Genomic DNA, 16,432 nt, shown 5'->3' with positions numbered 1-16,432 from the left:
ACAACAGGGTTGACAGCCGACGACCACTAAGATCGACTGCGGCCCGCAGTAGAAGCTCGCCCGAGGGTAGCAGTCGAAACAGAGCTGTCACGAATGCCTCCGATTGCCACCCTGACGGCTGAAATTGAAGCTCCCTAGCTGTAAACCCGTTACAGCCTTCCCTTTTCGGAAGATGCCCGTTCCCCAAAGTGGCGATGTAACCCCCACAAGGGATCACACGGAGGGGTGGTGAGCATCATTGACGATGCAGACAGGCTCAGATGCGGGGAAGGCTTACATGTTGGCAACCACGAAATCCATAGATCAATTGTGAAGTCGGTATCGCTTACTTACTCTATCGTCCAGAGGTTGGAACGTGGCGGTTGACGATTTTCAAAGAGCCACCTGCCCACTGACTCAAGCAGCACATTTGATGCGGAGATAACGGGACAACTCTCTATCATATATGTGGGTTTTGGGTCTCTCAGGAGATATAAGCCTTTTTGAAGTCTCCTACAAGTTGCAACTTACAAGGCAGGCCCCGGCAAGAAGCTGAGGCGCAAAAAAGCTTATGCAAGGGCCGGGGCCAGCAGCTGACATGCTCGCACCGCACGATCTGGTCTAGTGTTGACGACTCACACTCAAACTTCAGAGTAGCTCATTAAAGGACGGAAAAATTATCGCTCGCAGATTGGCGACTTTGCAAAGAAAGGAAAGAAAAGGGTGGTGTTCGTGTCAGTTTCGGCATCTGGAGTGCCGAGTTCGATATGATGGTTTAATGATGGGAAAGCCAGACTTGGCAGAGTCAGATTGACTTTGAGCTCTTTTAAATACCACGGGCAGAGAACTTTGCGCAAACGAGAGTTGATCAGATCTCGTCAGTTGTCTGATGGATCCAACTTTGTGAATAGAAACCATGCATTTCTCAGTTTCCAAATTGGCCTGCCTCTTGGCGGCAGCTCACGCAGCTGCGGCCGTCACTTACAGCGTGCCCGCCAAGGTGAACACTGGCGGTCTTTCATACGCTCCTCTCGAGGCAGCGCCCCTCGGTCTATCGTGAGTTTCACCGGTAATTCCTCCCTCGTTCCTCCCCCCCCCCCCTCTAGGTCTTCTCCCCATCCCACAGTTTTGTGTGGGTTCCTGACTCTTATTGCCAAAAGCTTCGAGTTCTTCGCCTTCCCGGCGTACTTCAAAAACGTAACGGCAACGAACCAATGCCTCGCCAACCTCAAGGACCTGACGGGCACCTGGCCCCCGATCCGCATCGGCGGCACAACGCAGGATAGGGCGTCCTACGACGCGGCGACGTCGGCGTACGTCGTCTACTCGGTCGCCAACGCCGCCGACGCGCCCGCCTCGCTGACGTTCGGGCCCAACTTTATGAAGCTGGCGGCGACATACGCCGGCGACGTCACGCTCGGTCTGAACAGGGGAAAGAACAACATCGATAACACTATTGCGGCTGCCAAGGTTGCTGTGCAGGAGATGAAGAATCTCTACGCCATTGAGGTCGGCAATGAGCCCGAGTGTAAGTGAAAATTGCCAAGCCTTTTCTTATTACGAAGCCAAACTCAACTTTGGTTTGTAGATTGGTCGGGAGTCCAGCCCATTGCTGCGGGAGGGTGGAGTCCCGCGCTGGATGCTGCGTCGCAGAACCACTGGGATATCACTGTCGGCAATGCCATTGGCAAGAAGAACATTATCCAAGCCGGCAACTCCAACTCTCTTCCTCCGACTTGGGGAGCTGAGGAGCTCATCGCCAGCGGGAACGCGACGGTCAGAGAGTATGTGAAGACATACGCACATCACAACTACCCCGGAGGGTCTGTGACTGGTTTGATGTCTCATTCGAGCATCTCAAGCAATGTTCACTTGTAAGTTGGTCGCGTATTGGCACCTGATAGGCTTCTTGACTGACGTGACCAGGTTCGACAAAGACATTGCTAGTGCGCTTGCAGTCAACAAGCCTTACGTCTTTGGAGAGACAAACTCTGGTAAGTTGCATAGACACTCTCACACTTTTGGTCTCCTACGGAACTGAAGCTAACGACCGAATAAAGTCGCGGGAGGCGGCGCAGCCAACGTATCCCCAACCTTTGGCGCAGCCCTCTGGGTCATGGACTACACCGTCCGTCTGGCAATGTCCAAAGTCAGCAGAGTCTACTTCCACCACGGCACGATCGGCAACAACCCCTACGCCTTCTTCGGCCGCTATTCCAACGGCAACCCGTACGTCGGCGCCTACGCCGCAACGGCCTTCATGGCCGGCGGAAAGCATCTGGCCGCCCTCGACGACGGGAAATCTGCCCTGGCTGCCTACGTCACCTACGACGCAGCCGGCGTGCCGCTGCGCGCTCTGCTGTACAACTCCAACTACTACAGCGGCACGGGGACTCGGGGAACCGAGTCGTTTGTACTCAGTGGGCTGACGACGGCGGCGGGCCGGGTTCGGAGTAAGCGCGTGACTGCTGCCAGCGCGGAGGCGAGGCAGGATCGCGGCGGAAATGCGTCCTTTGGACAGCAGTTCTTCAACAATGGCACTTGCACGATTGGTGGGACGGAGACGTTTGAGACGACGACGGTCTCGGGTGGCCAGGCTACGTTCAGTGTGAAAGCCAGCGAGGCCCTTCTCGTCTACCTGCAATGAGTTCGATATAGGCTCCGAGATCTCAAGAAAATCCGATGGCCACAAGGATGAGAGATGATATGAGGTCTTTGGTATAGCGTCGAGTGCTTGTAGTTGTTCTTGTAAGTGGGAAGGGAGGAAGAAGGAAGCGGGGATAACTCACTAACTCGGACTTCCCGATACATACCCCGTTAATTGAATTGACCGTCCAGGTATTCTTTTATGCAAGCATAAGTGATGGTGAAACTTTTCATCCTGTTTCCAGGCCCATACACAAGTAGATCAACATCCAACAAGTGGAAGGAGAATAATTAGAAACGACGCTCCTCCAAGCGGTTCACATGCTAATCACCTAGTTTGCCAACCGCGACTGAAGAAGCTGAGGTAAGTGATGCAGCAAAGCCAAGCGCTATGCTTTAGTCTCTCATCTCAACGTCATTGCTCTCTCTCTCTCTCTCTTTTTTCCTCTCTCCAATTTCCTTCAGCCTTAACGGAAGTACATCCCAGTCGAGTCCACCCCAACCCGTCTTGGCACTGTCAAGGCAGCTCTTCCCATGTCAGTCTGTTAAGCCTCCTTCACTGCACTTACTACGTCGTCGCTCTCAAAAGACAACCTCTCTAGCTGCACCTCTAAGCAGTTTCATGACTATTACCTCAATATTATCACGACATCATCTTCTTTCACTTCTTTTCTCACCAGCCTCTTATCGGCTGAGCTCAATAAACCTGCATCGCTCTGCATCGACTGACTCTGGAGTACAGCTCATATACCGTGAAGAAACATACACATATGTCACACAGTAGACCTCACAATGGCCGATAAATACATCCTCCGTGTGACTGCAGGACCAGGCTATGATCTGGACTGTCAAACAGAAGTCCCCGTCAACCAGGCCAAGCCCACAAAGATCACCAGCGCTCTCGCCGACATTGAGCTCAACGTCAGGATACAAAACTACGCCGGCCTCCCTCGTAACTCACCCTCTACCTCACCCTACTTCTCTGAGGAACCGCACGCCACCAATAAAGACCAGTACAGCATCTCTTTCCGCTTCACACCCAAGAAGCCCGCAAATGCCTCCTCATCGGTAGACGGCATATCGGCAGAGGACCTGCAATTCGGCAACGACTTTGACCACCCCATCCGCGACCGTCTCCCACCGGGCTTCAACACAGCACTCAACATTGTAAAGTGGTGGATCGACCCCGGTCTGGACGGCGACGCCTACGCCGATGTCCCTCATCTCTACGGCCCCGCGCTAAGCTCCTTCAACACCATCCACGTTGGTTCTGGCGTCCACGACGAAGAAAAGGGCGGGCTATGGTTCGAGGAGGGAGGCGACGAGGCCGGCCTCGAAGCACGAGAGAAGATTGGCGCGCCGGCCACGTCCAAGGAGCGCATGAAGTGGGCACTTCGCAAGGACAGCAAGGAGAACTGGCTGTTTGAGTACGGCAAGACGTACGGTTTGGACTTTTTCAATGCCTACCTCGACTTTGCCAACCTGGCGTTGCGCTTGCCCGGTTACCAACTTGCCATCATGAAGTACTGGGACGGACAAGGCCTTCGGTGAGTTTTTGCTCCTCCCTTTTCCTATCTTTAAAACCTGTTCTTTGCTTCTCTGCGAGTCGAACTGTTTCCGTAATATTATTCCCATCTCGCGCCATGGCCGTCATTTCCGACTTGTGCTATTGACCTTGGGAGGAAAATGATGTAATAGCAACACGAAGACCCTGAGGTGGCTTATCAAAGCACGGCTCAAAAATGCTCTCCTGTTTTCTTTTCATGTCATTCTTACCAGCAGCAGGGAGGGGGAGCCTAAGCGCTCACATACGCTTAGATACGTTCTCCGGAACAAGACCACCGGCGACGTCTACCTCGTCGTCCTCTTCGAGATCCACCTCAAGGACGACGTGAACGAAGACGGCACGCTGAAGACCACTGCCAGGGGCGTCAAGACTGGTGCACTACCGCCGCCGGCCAAGGACGACCACGAGCCTCACGACGAGGCCAAGGCGCTTGAGGAGGCTAGGAAGAAGATGGGCCCCGCTGCGCATGAGGCGGAGGAGACCAATGCCGACGATGTGGACTAGAGTGCTGAGCCGAGTACACTTACACGAGAAGTATGAAGCTTTTGTGATTAGATTTGGTCGATCCTTTTCGCCCTAGGTTATGTCGGAAGGCGAGACAGCATGGCTAATAGACACGAATGGATGACTGGGAGGGAGCAGGCCCGGGCCTATATATAATCTAATAAACAGCTCTGGCTCTGCAACATGTTACCTCGACACGCTGCTGTTCATGTTGGAAGGAAATCTGACAAAAGCCCAATAGTCGCTGTCATTTCACTCACTTGAACTAGACAACCAGTTGTCAACAGAACTTGAGAGCGAACACGAATAATGCGCGAGAGCTGCGACTAAATGCACTCCATCAAACGTTTAGGAAACTAGACCAAGATGTTGAGAGAGGAGATCTCTAAACCACATCAGAGAACAGCCTTGCCCACCTCACGGCGCCTCCTCCCATCGTAATGAGATGCTGCCTGGTCCACTGCCAAACCAACGGAAATTGTCCTCTCGGCAGCGCGTAGAGGATCCAGGCCAATACTCTAATCAGGCCTTGGTATGAAGTCATACACGGCCAAGAACTGCTTTCTCATCTGCCTCTCGCCAAAATTCGGGTTTCGACACGGCGAGCATGCGAAGCAAACGTGGAAAATGTTCCTAAACCCCTGTCCGCCATGCCGTGTGTGACGAACGCCGCGCCGCACGCCGAGACTGAGAAACCCCCATGGGCGCCCCGGCCGAAAATTCAGCCTCTGTCCGTCTCCGTGGACGATTTTGTGCCCCGCCGCCGAGGATTACGGGCCGCTTGGCTGCATCGCCGATCGTCATCCGACAATTCGCCCACGTCCTTGTCTCTCTCTTTTCGGCGAATGTTTGTACTGTACAGCCGTGGAGGCTTTTATCGACAATGAGCGCGCGGGTCGACGTGCTACCTCTAGCACGGCTGACATTCTCCTCATCTACCCTTTGCGAACCATGGCCGGTGGAATATCTGTTCGCCGTAGACATCATGCGCCACTTGAACCTAATTATAACCAATATTCTTCCTGTCAACCTTCGCTTCAAAGACAACTTGCACTCTTGCGATAGGCTCAAAAGAACTGACAGTAATGTCAAGATCCCATCCCAGGAACGAAGCACTTGATTCAAACTTAATGAGATCCAACTCGCATCCAAATGAAGGGGACACGCCGGGGAAACAGATAACCGGCCCACGTTCGACCTGGATTCATAGACGGAATTCACCCCCACGGCCTACTCGTAACCTCTCCAGCCCGACATGTAGCACCAATATCTCTTCCAGTCACACCAGAAGGCGCATCGTTCCCCACTGAAAACCTCTTGGACATACGCAGCCCGCCTCGAGGCCGAGACTCTATTCCCCATATTTTAGTCTTGGAACGCACCCACTCCTCCATGACCAGTCTGCCTTAATATTGGCTCGTTGGCCAGAGATATGCCACCATGAAGTCCAACGACAAAGTTTCCGCCTTCTTTCTTGAATCCTCCGGAGTCCAGAGGCCCACAGGGACGCCTTGCTTGCAAATAATCTGACGTCTCCAGACTATTTAACCTCCTCAAATATCAAGAGGTCCGCTTCTGCCCCTCGAGGCCTATCTTTCTCCCCCAGATTTCGTCTTCTTCCGTTCATGCCATCCCCAAAAGTCGTAATCTCAAGGTTATCTTTATATACACTCGACAGATAGGCACATTTCCGAACATAAGCACATTGACAGACGCCCTCGGCTGGCACAAACAGAATGCCTCCCCCAAAGGTCGACACAGAAGCCCCTCCCGTCCCCGAAACCACTCCCTCCTCCCGAACCTCCGGCAGCGACGCCGGCGATAGCCCCGGCGATAGCCCCGGCTCCGGTCCCAACAACACCAAAAACACCTCCACTCCCACCGGCGGAGGAGGCCGCGCCTCGACCGCCGCCCTCCTCCGCAACCCGCTCGTCAGCCTCACGCACGATGAGATCCTCAAAGACGCAGACGCCTTCACCGAGACAAAGGGCCTGCAGGAACACCGCGAGGTCTTTCGCAAGGGCGCCCTGGTCGCGCAGGTGATTAACCGCCCCGACGGCTTCGAGTCCGTAGCCGCTCTCGACGAAGAAGAGAAGGCCGTTCTGCGGAAGGAGGTCTCGCATCGTTGGCATCAGCCTATGTCGCTCTACTTTTTGTGTGCTCTCTGTGCGGGTTCGGCTATTGGTATGGGGAGACTCCGAGATGGGAAGTTGAAAAGCTGCTAATGTTGCAATCGCTGCAGTTCAGGGCATGGATCAGACAGCCGTCAATGGCGCCCAGGTATCCATCCCCTTCTCTATGAACATTTGATGACGATCTAACGACTGTGCCCAGGAATTCTACTACGAGACGTTCGGTCTCCAAGACGACCCAACAATGCAGGGACTCGTCAACGGCGCGCCTTACCTCTGCTCCGCCCTCGTCGGGTGCTGGAGCTCGCCCATCTTGAACAAATACACCGGCCGCCGCGGTACAATCTTCATCTCGTGCTTCATGTCCGTCGTCACCGGCTTCTGGATGGCTGCCGCAGACAGGTAAGTGGACACACGTACACACACGCATATCCAGCCAGCCACTATGTAGGTCTGAAGTCACTAACTCTCAGAACAGTTGGTACAACCTCCTCATCGCACGCTTCTTCCTCGGTTTCGCAGTCGGCGCGAAGAGCAGCACCACGCCCGTGTACTCTGCCGAGAGTACGCCCAAGACTATCCGCGGTGCATTGACGATGATGTGGCAGGTGAGCAGAACCTTGGTGAAGGTAGAAATCCCGTATGCTGTGGAACTAACTCATGTGTTTTCATCCAGATGTGGACAGCCTTTGGCATCGCTTTGGGCTTCATCGTATCCGTCGCCTTCGCCAACACGGATTTCCTCGGACCAAATACGCAATGGCGCTGGATGCTGGCTAGTACCTCCGTGCCGCCCCTCATCGTCATGGTACAGGTAAGGACATTTACCCGTCATCTTTGACGTCTTTCCATGTATTCCCACTTCTTTCCCAGCATGTGTTACAAGATTTACCACACCCGCCCTTCTTCCTCCTTTCTACCTTTCCCACTTCAACTACAACAGCAGAGAAACAATCCTTATAAGTGAGGCATACTCACTCACCAAATCCTAGGTCTACTTCTGCCCAGAGAGTCCACGCTGGTACATGGAGAAGGGCAAATACCAACACGCCTTCCGATCGACGCTCCGGCTACGACACCACCCAGTGCAGGCGGCCCGGGACATGTACTACGCCCACAAGCTTTTGGAAATCGAGACGAGAGCCCGCAGCGGCCGCAACTGGAAGGACTTCTTCACCGTTCGTAGAAACAGGCGCGCTGCGCTGTCTTCGTATTTTGTCATGTTTATGCAACAATTCTGTGGTAAGCACCCTCTCCCTCTCCCCGTCCTCCTCCAGCAACCATGAGCATCCATCTAACAGACACTTCTCCCCCTTCTCAAGGCATCAACGCCATGTGAGTAATTCTTTTCTACCCCAAATCTCTAAAGGAAGTATACAGGACTGACACCCAACAAGGATGTACTACTCCACAAACATCTTCGAAACATCCGGCTTCGACCGCTCAACAGCCCTCCTCACCTCAATGGGAATGGGCCTCATCAACTGGCTCTTCGCCCTCCCAGCCTTCTACACAATCGACACCTTTGGCCGCCGCAATCTTTTGCTAGTAACCTTCCCCCTAATGTCCCTCTGCCTCTTCTTCACAGGCTTCTCCTTCTTCATCCCCGAGGGAACAGGCCGCCTCGCCTGCGTCGCGACGGGGATATACCTCTTCGCAGCAGTCTACTCCCCCGGCGCGGGCCCCGTCCCCTTCACCTACAGCGCGGAAGCCTTCCCCCTACACATCCGCGACATCGGCATGTCCTCCGCCACGGCGGTGACGTGGGGCTTCAACTTCATCATCAGCTTCACCTGGCCGCAGATGATTTCTTCGTTTGGGGTGACGGGCGCGTTCGTGTGGTACGCGTGCTGGAACCTCGTCGGGTTTGTGGTGGCGTACTTCTTCCTGCCAGAGACGAAGGGCCTGACGCTCGAGGAGCTCGATAGCGTGTTTGATGTAAAGAGTCGCGACCACGCTGGGTACTATGCTTCCAAGATGCCGTGGTATGCGAAGAAGTATGTCTTGCGCCGGGATGTTGAGCCGTTTCCTGCGTTGTATGAGTTGGACGGGGATGATGAGCCCGGGTATCATGAGGGAGGAGGAGGGCGCAAGGCTACTGTCCATCATGATGAGACGGGCCTTGTTGCGGGACAATCTGCTGAGAAGCAGGTGCCGTAAGAATCGGAGTTTTTGGCATTGATTCAGGCCAAGGAGTGTGTTGTATGGGATTTACAAGCCTTACTAGATCTCATATAGCCTGCCTTGGGCGTTCGGTTCGAAAGGCTGGACGAAAGAGGATTTGATTTCGTTTTGTTGCGTCCTCGTGGGATTTTGACATGAATGCGTCGACACTTAGCAGTCATGTCACATAAGGCAAGTCTTCACAAGGACGCCAATAAAGTTTAAATGATATGGAACAAATAACAAGCTGTTGCTAAGTGCGTCTTGTACAATGCTACCACTCTGTGTGGCTCCCATAACCTCTACCATGTTCTGATGCTATTCTCATGATGTGTGAAACTCCGTGTTATGCGTTTGAGCACCCCCGTCTGCCCACAAGACCAAACAATGCTAGGCAAGACCGATCCAATATCCGAATATGCGTCAGATGTTCCCAGAATACCCAACTAATCCCAGCTCATCCAATTGGACCTGAGCACATCGTCCTCCTCAGTCGATTCTTCGGCTGTTTCTTTCCCCTTCTCTGTTTTCTTTTCCTCGTCCGAGGAGCTCACCCTCCCGTCTACGAGTCAATCCCAAAGTCCGTCCAACGAGTCGCCCACTGGAACCAGTTCACGACTGCTCACCTCAAGCACCTCTTTGTCGCTCTTGGGCGTCGTCTCCAACTCATTCCCAAGCCCATGCAGCCAGTTACCCTCGTACGGGTCCGGGTCGGACATTGTGTCTTCTGTGTGTGACTCTACATCGCCGTCAGAAGAGTGAAGGTCTGATGTCTCCATTTCATCCGTGTGTGAGGTTGCCTCGCCCCTCGATGGTGGCGCTACCAACTCGAATTCTTTCGCCGGTGTCATCTCAAGGCTGCTCGGTTTTCGGGCGTGGAACAGAGAGGATTCCGATTTTCGTGAGCGGTGCAGTGGCGGTGTAACAGGCTTCCCAAAGTCGAACTCTGTGGCCTCAAGTTGCGCCTGGTTGATTGGGCTTGTCATCGGTCCTCTAACCAGGGAAACATTGTAATGGCTCTTTGCCGCCCTCTTTAGGCGTGGTTTGCGAACAATGACAGGCGAGGAACTACCATGGCCATGCCTTGCCCGCATCTCTAGTCGTTCTTCCTCTTCCGTCTCTTCGTCTGTAAGCACGTTCTCCATCAGACGCCTGTGATGCGCCATGAGTTGCACGCTGCTTCCGGAACATCTACGCTGCCTGTTCTTCACGACTTCGGTGTCTAGCGTCAGAGCGGGAGCTACCGAAGATGTCTGCTTTGGAAGGGCAATAGACTTGGGCCAAGGAGGTGGCAAAGCGATGCCGGTGGTGAGCCTCCTCAAGTCAACTTGACTATCCGAGAACACGACGCGGGCTCGCAAACGATGGACCGCCCTGTCCAACGCGAGCTCAATGGCACAACGATCGCGGATCCGGCTCAGTTTCGGCCACGCAGCACGCTCGCCCATCAAACAGGCTCGCAGCATGAACTCGGGGCTCGGATTGCTGAGAATTTTCGGAATGTCGTGAACATTTACTTCTGGAAGAATGTTGATGTCGCCCGAATACTTTTGGCTGAGAATGCTCCTAAGCTTAGTGACGAGATTCGGAAAGACACCAATCTCGGCAAGGAAATGCAAACGATGCAATGCCTCATCTTTGGCAAGAGCAGTGAGGGCATAGACCCAGTCAAGCTCTTGCTTGCTGGGTGACAGGCTGGACCCTCGGCGTGCCGCGAAATCATTGGGATCCAGCTGGTCATCACGAGCCAGAAACGGGGTAACGTGAGGGTTCACTTGAGAGACAATGAAGTGATTGACGTTGAACATCTCTGCAAGCCTCGTCATGGGCAAATCGTTGTCCACAGACCCGTCGATCCATCGCTGCGGTGTCGGGTTCCAGGGCATGTGTTCGCCGGTATCGGGGTCCTTTACGAGCAGCGGCGCAGCGCTGAAGACGAGGGGTACGGAGCATGATGCAGCTACAGCGGACCAGATCATGACATTGGGTGCCGTGATGTAGTTTAGGAGACGCGGCAGCTCGTACATGGATTCGGTTGAGACGCAAATATTGAGGACGCGCCGAGTGCGGTTATAGGCTTCCTGAAAGGTAAGATCTCCGACCAAACCACGCATCACGCGGGTCAGGTGTTTTATATCGGACCAGCTTCCCTCGGTGAGCAATCTCCGCATGTGGTCAAAGACGCCGTCGGGGTTCTCCTCAGCATCAAAGACAGCCAGGTCGCCATAGGGGAATTCCTTTACGAGCCGAGGAATCTCTTCATCGGTCCTCGTACAGATCACGGCCGACACAATGGAACCTGCTGAGGCACCTGATATGATGCGCGGAAGCAGTTTGACTTCGAAGAGGGCCTTGAGAACACCGATATGGGACATACCCAGAGTCCCGCCTCCACTCAAGAGCAGTGCACTTCGCCCGAAACTCTGCCGGGCGTACAGGACACTCTCGAGGATGTCCCTCTGGCCCATGCCTTCGGGCAATGCGAACTGGCTCTTTTCTACTAGGGCGTCGATCGTCTGCATGGCCGAGTCGACGTAACGTTCGATGAGGCTCTTGGTGCCTACGTAGGAGTGTCTATACAGATCGACGTTCCCCATGCCACCAAGGTCTCTGCATAGAGCGGTTCGAACAAGGTGCATCATGGCACGAGTGTCGCAGTTCGTTCGTGCATCGTCGAGTTCTTTCAGTCGCGCCTCAATCAGGGCTGGGTTGTAATCTCCCGAATATGGGTCGAGTTTCCAAAGGTTATTTTCCTCGAGGATGTCGAGCTCTTCTGCGGCTTCCTGCCATTGTTTCCTGCTTTCCGCCTACGTAAGGATGATTGGTTAGCGGACCGGCTTGAGGCTGGTGCAACGTGTGGGACTGAACGAAGATCAGACGTACATTCTTCATGTGAATAGAGAGCACAAGCCTGCGCTCTTCCTTTTTCCTCCTGTTTTCCCGTTCCAGCTCAGACAGTCCATCACGAAGAGACAAGACAAGGTTATTGGCGCCCTTGATGGCCCGGGATATTGAATCAAAGGCAGCATTTAGAGGTGTCGGTGGCTGTTGTTTCTTGATGGAAGAAGGGCGGCCAGGTTTGGTCGAGGCCGAGGGGCCAGAGGGGGAGGAGGACTTGACCCGGATCGCGGGCAGAGGGTGCACAGGATTCAGGAAAACGTCGTTCATGATGGCGAGGGTGGATTTGGGTCGAAGGTGACGATGGTGGTTCGGAGGGCTAGGTGAAAAGTCGGGAAACGAAGCTGGTGAACGAGAGGCAGCCCTGGTGCCGTCCGTGTCGCATCACGGCCTTGGAGCGTGGTTGTGCAACAGACTCCTGACATGTGCTTTTTTCTGGTTGTTGGGTTGTTGAGGGCGGTCAGAGCATGCGCGCGTCGGTGTGTCGTCGCGACGGCAGCGAGTTCGGAGGGGTAGAGCAAAGTAGCGTAGGACGGTGCGGAGAAAAGACGAGGTGGGAATGTAGGCAGCGATAGGCCAAGCGTCTGTCGAAGAGTTCTGGTCAAGATGCCGTTTCTTAAGGCTGTACAGTCAGGCAAGCGTCGTCGGGGAGAAGTTCGTATAGGAAGCCAGTGACGGTGCTTTGGTCTCAGTGAGTAATGAGACAAAGGGTATGAAAGTAGGCGTTGCGGCTGTCAGATGATTCCCATGATACTGTTTTGGTGATTATGGTAATCTTTGGGTGACACGAGCTCAGGCAGACAAGGAACAGTGTGCAGATCGCCGAAATGGAGCGCAGATGACCGGACAACCTGTTTGGAAGGGGGGTGTTGGACTTGTCGGAGGAGTCGAAAGAGTCGTTACTGTTCGGTGGGGGTAGAAGAGGCGTTGAAGGACTCGGGAGTACCAGTAGGTATAGAGAGAGGGTAACCCTCCTTGGTAGTAGGTGATGACAAGAAGGGTAAAGAGGAACAGGCGGGCGCAAGCGAGACGAGATGGTTGGTCAGATGCCGAGTAGAGTGGTTGGAACTTGGAGGCGAGTGGACCAAGATGAAGCGACGGACTGGACGTTACTTGATGTTGTCTCGGTGACTGAGCGAGGCAGAAGAGAGAGAGAGAGAAAGAGCAAAGAGAACAGCAGAGCGAGACTGAAGGCAAAAGGAAGAGAGGATGTGTTGGTAGAGAGGATCGGGAGTGGAAGGGAGGAAGTGTCGTGAAGAAAGAAGAGCGGATGTACTAGGTGCCCGAAGTGAGGTGGAATTGGAAACTTGGCAACGTCGAGTTTGGTTTGGAGACGAGGGAAAGAAGTGGCCCAGTGACAACGTTTGGCCGTCAGTGGCCGGGAATGGAACGTGGAGAACCTGGCATAACCAGTGCAATTATTGCTGACCCGACCGTCCTGACTCCCGCCGTGCCGCCCTGAAGCAGAAGAGCAGGCGGGGCGATGGGGAGCATTCTGCATACCGCCCTCAGGGGTCCACGTGCCAACGTCTCTGCGTCACAGCCAGACGTAATAGGCCATTCAGCGGTAACCGATTGGTCGATCTGGATCTTCCTTAGCTCAGCAACTTGTCGTCTTTGAATACCTAGGTACCTTACAAAAACCACAGATGCTCCCATAGACGCAATAACAGACGCAATCACAGATGCAGCAGCAGACGCACAACACCAGAGGCAACCCGGATCATAAAAGGGACCTTACACCTTGCGGAGAACCGAGTACATACACAAAGTCTGTGTCTTGTCTCTCGCTGGGATACTCAGCTCAGGCGCTGGGCAGATGACCTCTGCTAGGCGGCCCCACCCCACCATCATGACCACCCCCCAGTGGCCCCCTTCTCCAGACTCTTCCAGCTTAGTGGCCCACCCCGGATTTGGGGATCCTGGGGGTAACGGAGCACATCAGAGGGGCACGGAGGGGCAGAACACCAAGCAACTGCATCGTCAACCCTCACCCAATCACGCCCTGCCGCGATACACCCTCGCCTGACGCCTCGTCTCCACATGCAGACTTTCGCTCACTCACCTCCTCACATGTGCCTCTCACTCTCATTCCCAGTCTTCTCTTCTGTTTGTCGATATCTTTTTTCTTCAGTCACAACCCCTAGACTCGCATACCATGATTTCATTCTTCAGCGTCCCATCTCACCCGCTGCGTTCCGCTCCGGTATGTACTCAGCTGACAGTTCTCTACTCTACCCTTTTAACATCCCGCCCTCTGCCATGCCTTGCCTTGCCATGCCTTGCCATGCCTTGCCTTGCCTTGCTTTGCTCAGGCCCGTAACATGATGTGACACTCTTTGCCCGTATCTCCAGCAAAAGCCGGACCTAACACTCTTCATCTCGAAAATAGAGCGTTTGAACACCGGTCATGTTATCCGCACACGTACCAACCACCACCATAACACCAATACCGACAGCCTCCGGGACAGGCCGCCCGGCGAACTTTCCATTCCGTCTCATCTCCCATAGTCAGCTCCCGCCGCCGCCGCTTGCCTCGCCTGTCACAAAAGATGGTCCCAGGCCGTCTTGTTCTGTAGGGACTTGAGATAAACTCTCCGGCCTTCAACTCTGGCCTCCATCAGCTGAGCAAAAGGCATAGTGGGTGCTCCTGGACCTTGAACTTTGAATGCCACTCTAGATTTCGCACCCCGCATCATGATCTATCTCAGCGCTCTACCCCATGAATATCTGAGTGCCCAGAAACGCTCAAGGACCGGTCACTCATGCACTCCGGAATCCATGTGTTTCTCTTCCCCACACCACTAAGAGAAAAAAGGGAAATATTCAACTGCCGCCCACAACGCTTTCAACGGCGTCCTTGCTACGTAGATGGATATTCCTCTCATAAACCGTTTGATTTGCACACTATGGAAACTGTCCAGAGTAATCAGAGTCAAAGGCAGAATACCATGATTGCAAAATCTATGCGTAATTATCCTCCCCAAATTATAATCCCGATCTTATTCCGGAGCATTCTACCCAGATGCACACCCGACCTCATGATTCAGAACTCTGCCGCTTCCGTCTCCACACTTGCGTCTCATGGTTGATCTTGTTCATGTTCATAAACGTAATCGCTCTCCCAAAGCCCGATCGATCCCTTTACTCTAAGCAGATCCAATGCCCCAGAACGCAGTCCAGTCTTGGCCGCTTTGTGCTACCAGAACTCTGACTCGTTTTGCTTGACTTCCCATTCACTGTTTGCGTCCATGGCAGACCGACATAGTTATCATGCAAGTCGACGGCACAAGTGGCCATGCTAGTGACCATTCTACTACTGCATGGGGAAAGTGATGGCCTTATGATGACACTTTTCACCGCCAAGATTCGGACATCGCGGGATACTGTTTTGGGTCCTAAAACGGCTTTTAGTAGCCACGAAGAAAGGGCAACTCGTCCCTATTACCTTCGCCAATCGCGCCGAGGTCGTCAACGAAACCCATTCAGGTAATGTGAGAAGTGAGGCCACGCTCAAGGTCTCTACTCTTACCCTATGATAACTTTTTCGGCTATCATCGAAATAATAGCAGACAATACAGTCAGCTTTACCTATATTTCGTATGTATGCCATGTTTCCTTATGGGGATTGATAACATTGTCAGTCCGCTAATTCAGATGTACCATTGAGTAGGTTTATACGTGGATGGAAATTTACACCACTCCAGGGTCTTACGTATTTACGTATCTACCTATCATAGAATCAACAAAAACGAATGCGTCTTCTAAGATGCAGAGATATATAGAGACAAGGCCTCACGGCGGCTTCATTTTCCTGAGCAAAAAATGGTGCTATCGGTCAGGTTGGCAGGGCACGCGGCAGGGCACCTTGATGGGAAAGAAGCCACCGACCCGTGGAACACTCGCACCTTCCATCTGAATACACGAGAAGGGTATATACCCCCTCTCAACTCCGTTCCTCTCACCAGCCAGCAGGCGCCCGTCTAGGTCGACGGGTCAGGTCAAACTGGCTGGGTGGTGGAGAGGTTTACGGTCGACAAATAAAATCGCCAACCAGCCTACTCGACGACAGGCTCAGCGCATACGAGAGTACCCGAGTTCGAATCCCAGCCTGAGCACCATAAATTTCTTCCCAGCATGAGCACCAAGAGATGTAGCCCCCAGTTCAGCACCGGGGGGGTGAACTCTTTTGCCATTGTAGACATTTTTTTTTGGTACCTGGTTATTATGGGACTCAGAAGAGGCTGTCACCTTGGGCCAACAGGACGGTGAACATCCATGAGTGATTTCGCAGTACTACATGATCGACGATCCTCTGCTTCTAGCTAGCGTTGAAGGGGTCTCGAGTTGTACCGCGATAGCTTCGGTATTGTTGGGATTGCAAGATGGCGAAAGGCAGTACCTCGTAACATAGGGGAAGGAAGACACGGGCTTTCAAGGTCAGATTGGGACCGTCATCACGTCGGTTCTTCCGTTTGACACAGTCTTCGTGACCTGTATTTGCCCGTGTTCGTTAAACGTCATCACTAAACTACCTACAGAC

The 16,432-nt window shown here is 53.6% G+C and overlaps 4 protein-coding genes across 4 annotated transcripts; 3 read left to right on the top strand and 1 right to left on the bottom strand.

Annotated features, from left to right (window-relative positions):
* Positions 1-895: 895 nt before the first annotated feature.
* On the top strand, positions 896-2,626 carry CABS01_12836 (uncharacterized protein; the record flags this gene model as incomplete). Its single annotated transcript, XM_060546188.1, has 5 exons — positions 896-1,035; positions 1,140-1,507; positions 1,568-1,853; positions 1,906-1,973; positions 2,040-2,626. 5 exons carry the CDS (start codon positions 896-898, stop codon positions 2,624-2,626), a joined length of 1,449 nt encoding a protein of 482 aa, XP_060395577.1.
* Positions 2,627-3,417: 791 nt separating this feature from the next.
* On the top strand, positions 3,418-4,696 carry CABS01_12835 (uncharacterized protein; the record flags this gene model as incomplete). The annotated part of the gene is made up of 2 exons (XM_060546187.1): positions 3,418-4,172; positions 4,444-4,696. 2 exons carry the CDS (start codon positions 3,418-3,420, stop codon positions 4,694-4,696), a joined length of 1,008 nt encoding a protein of 335 aa, XP_060395576.1.
* A 1,736-nt stretch (positions 4,697-6,432) lies between these two features.
* On the top strand, positions 6,433-8,988 carry CABS01_12834 (uncharacterized protein; the record flags this gene model as incomplete). The annotated part of the gene is made up of 8 exons (XM_060546186.1): positions 6,433-6,880; positions 6,939-6,976; positions 7,031-7,230; positions 7,307-7,436; positions 7,505-7,642; positions 7,821-8,070; positions 8,151-8,163; positions 8,226-8,988. 8 exons carry the CDS (start codon positions 6,433-6,435, stop codon positions 8,986-8,988), a joined length of 1,980 nt encoding a protein of 659 aa, XP_060395575.1.
* Positions 8,989-9,560: 572 nt separating this feature from the next.
* Positions 9,561-12,159, bottom strand: CABS01_12833 (patatin-like phospholipase; the record flags this gene model as incomplete). The annotated part of the gene is made up of 2 exons (XM_060546185.1): positions 9,561-11,798; positions 11,875-12,159. 2 exons carry the CDS (start codon positions 12,157-12,159, stop codon positions 9,561-9,563), a joined length of 2,523 nt encoding a protein of 840 aa, XP_060395574.1.
* Positions 12,160-16,432: the final 4,273 nt, after the last annotated feature.

The sequence above is a fragment of the Colletotrichum abscissum genome, assembly GCF_030869225.1.
Source record: "Colletotrichum abscissum strain IMI 504890 chromosome Unknown Scaffold_40.1, whole genome shotgun sequence".
Classification (NCBI taxonomy): domain Eukaryota; kingdom Fungi; phylum Ascomycota; class Sordariomycetes; order Glomerellales; family Glomerellaceae; genus Colletotrichum; species Colletotrichum abscissum.
The sequence above is the reverse complement of the archived record's forward strand: the minus strand, read 5'-3'. Positions and strand labels throughout refer to the sequence as shown.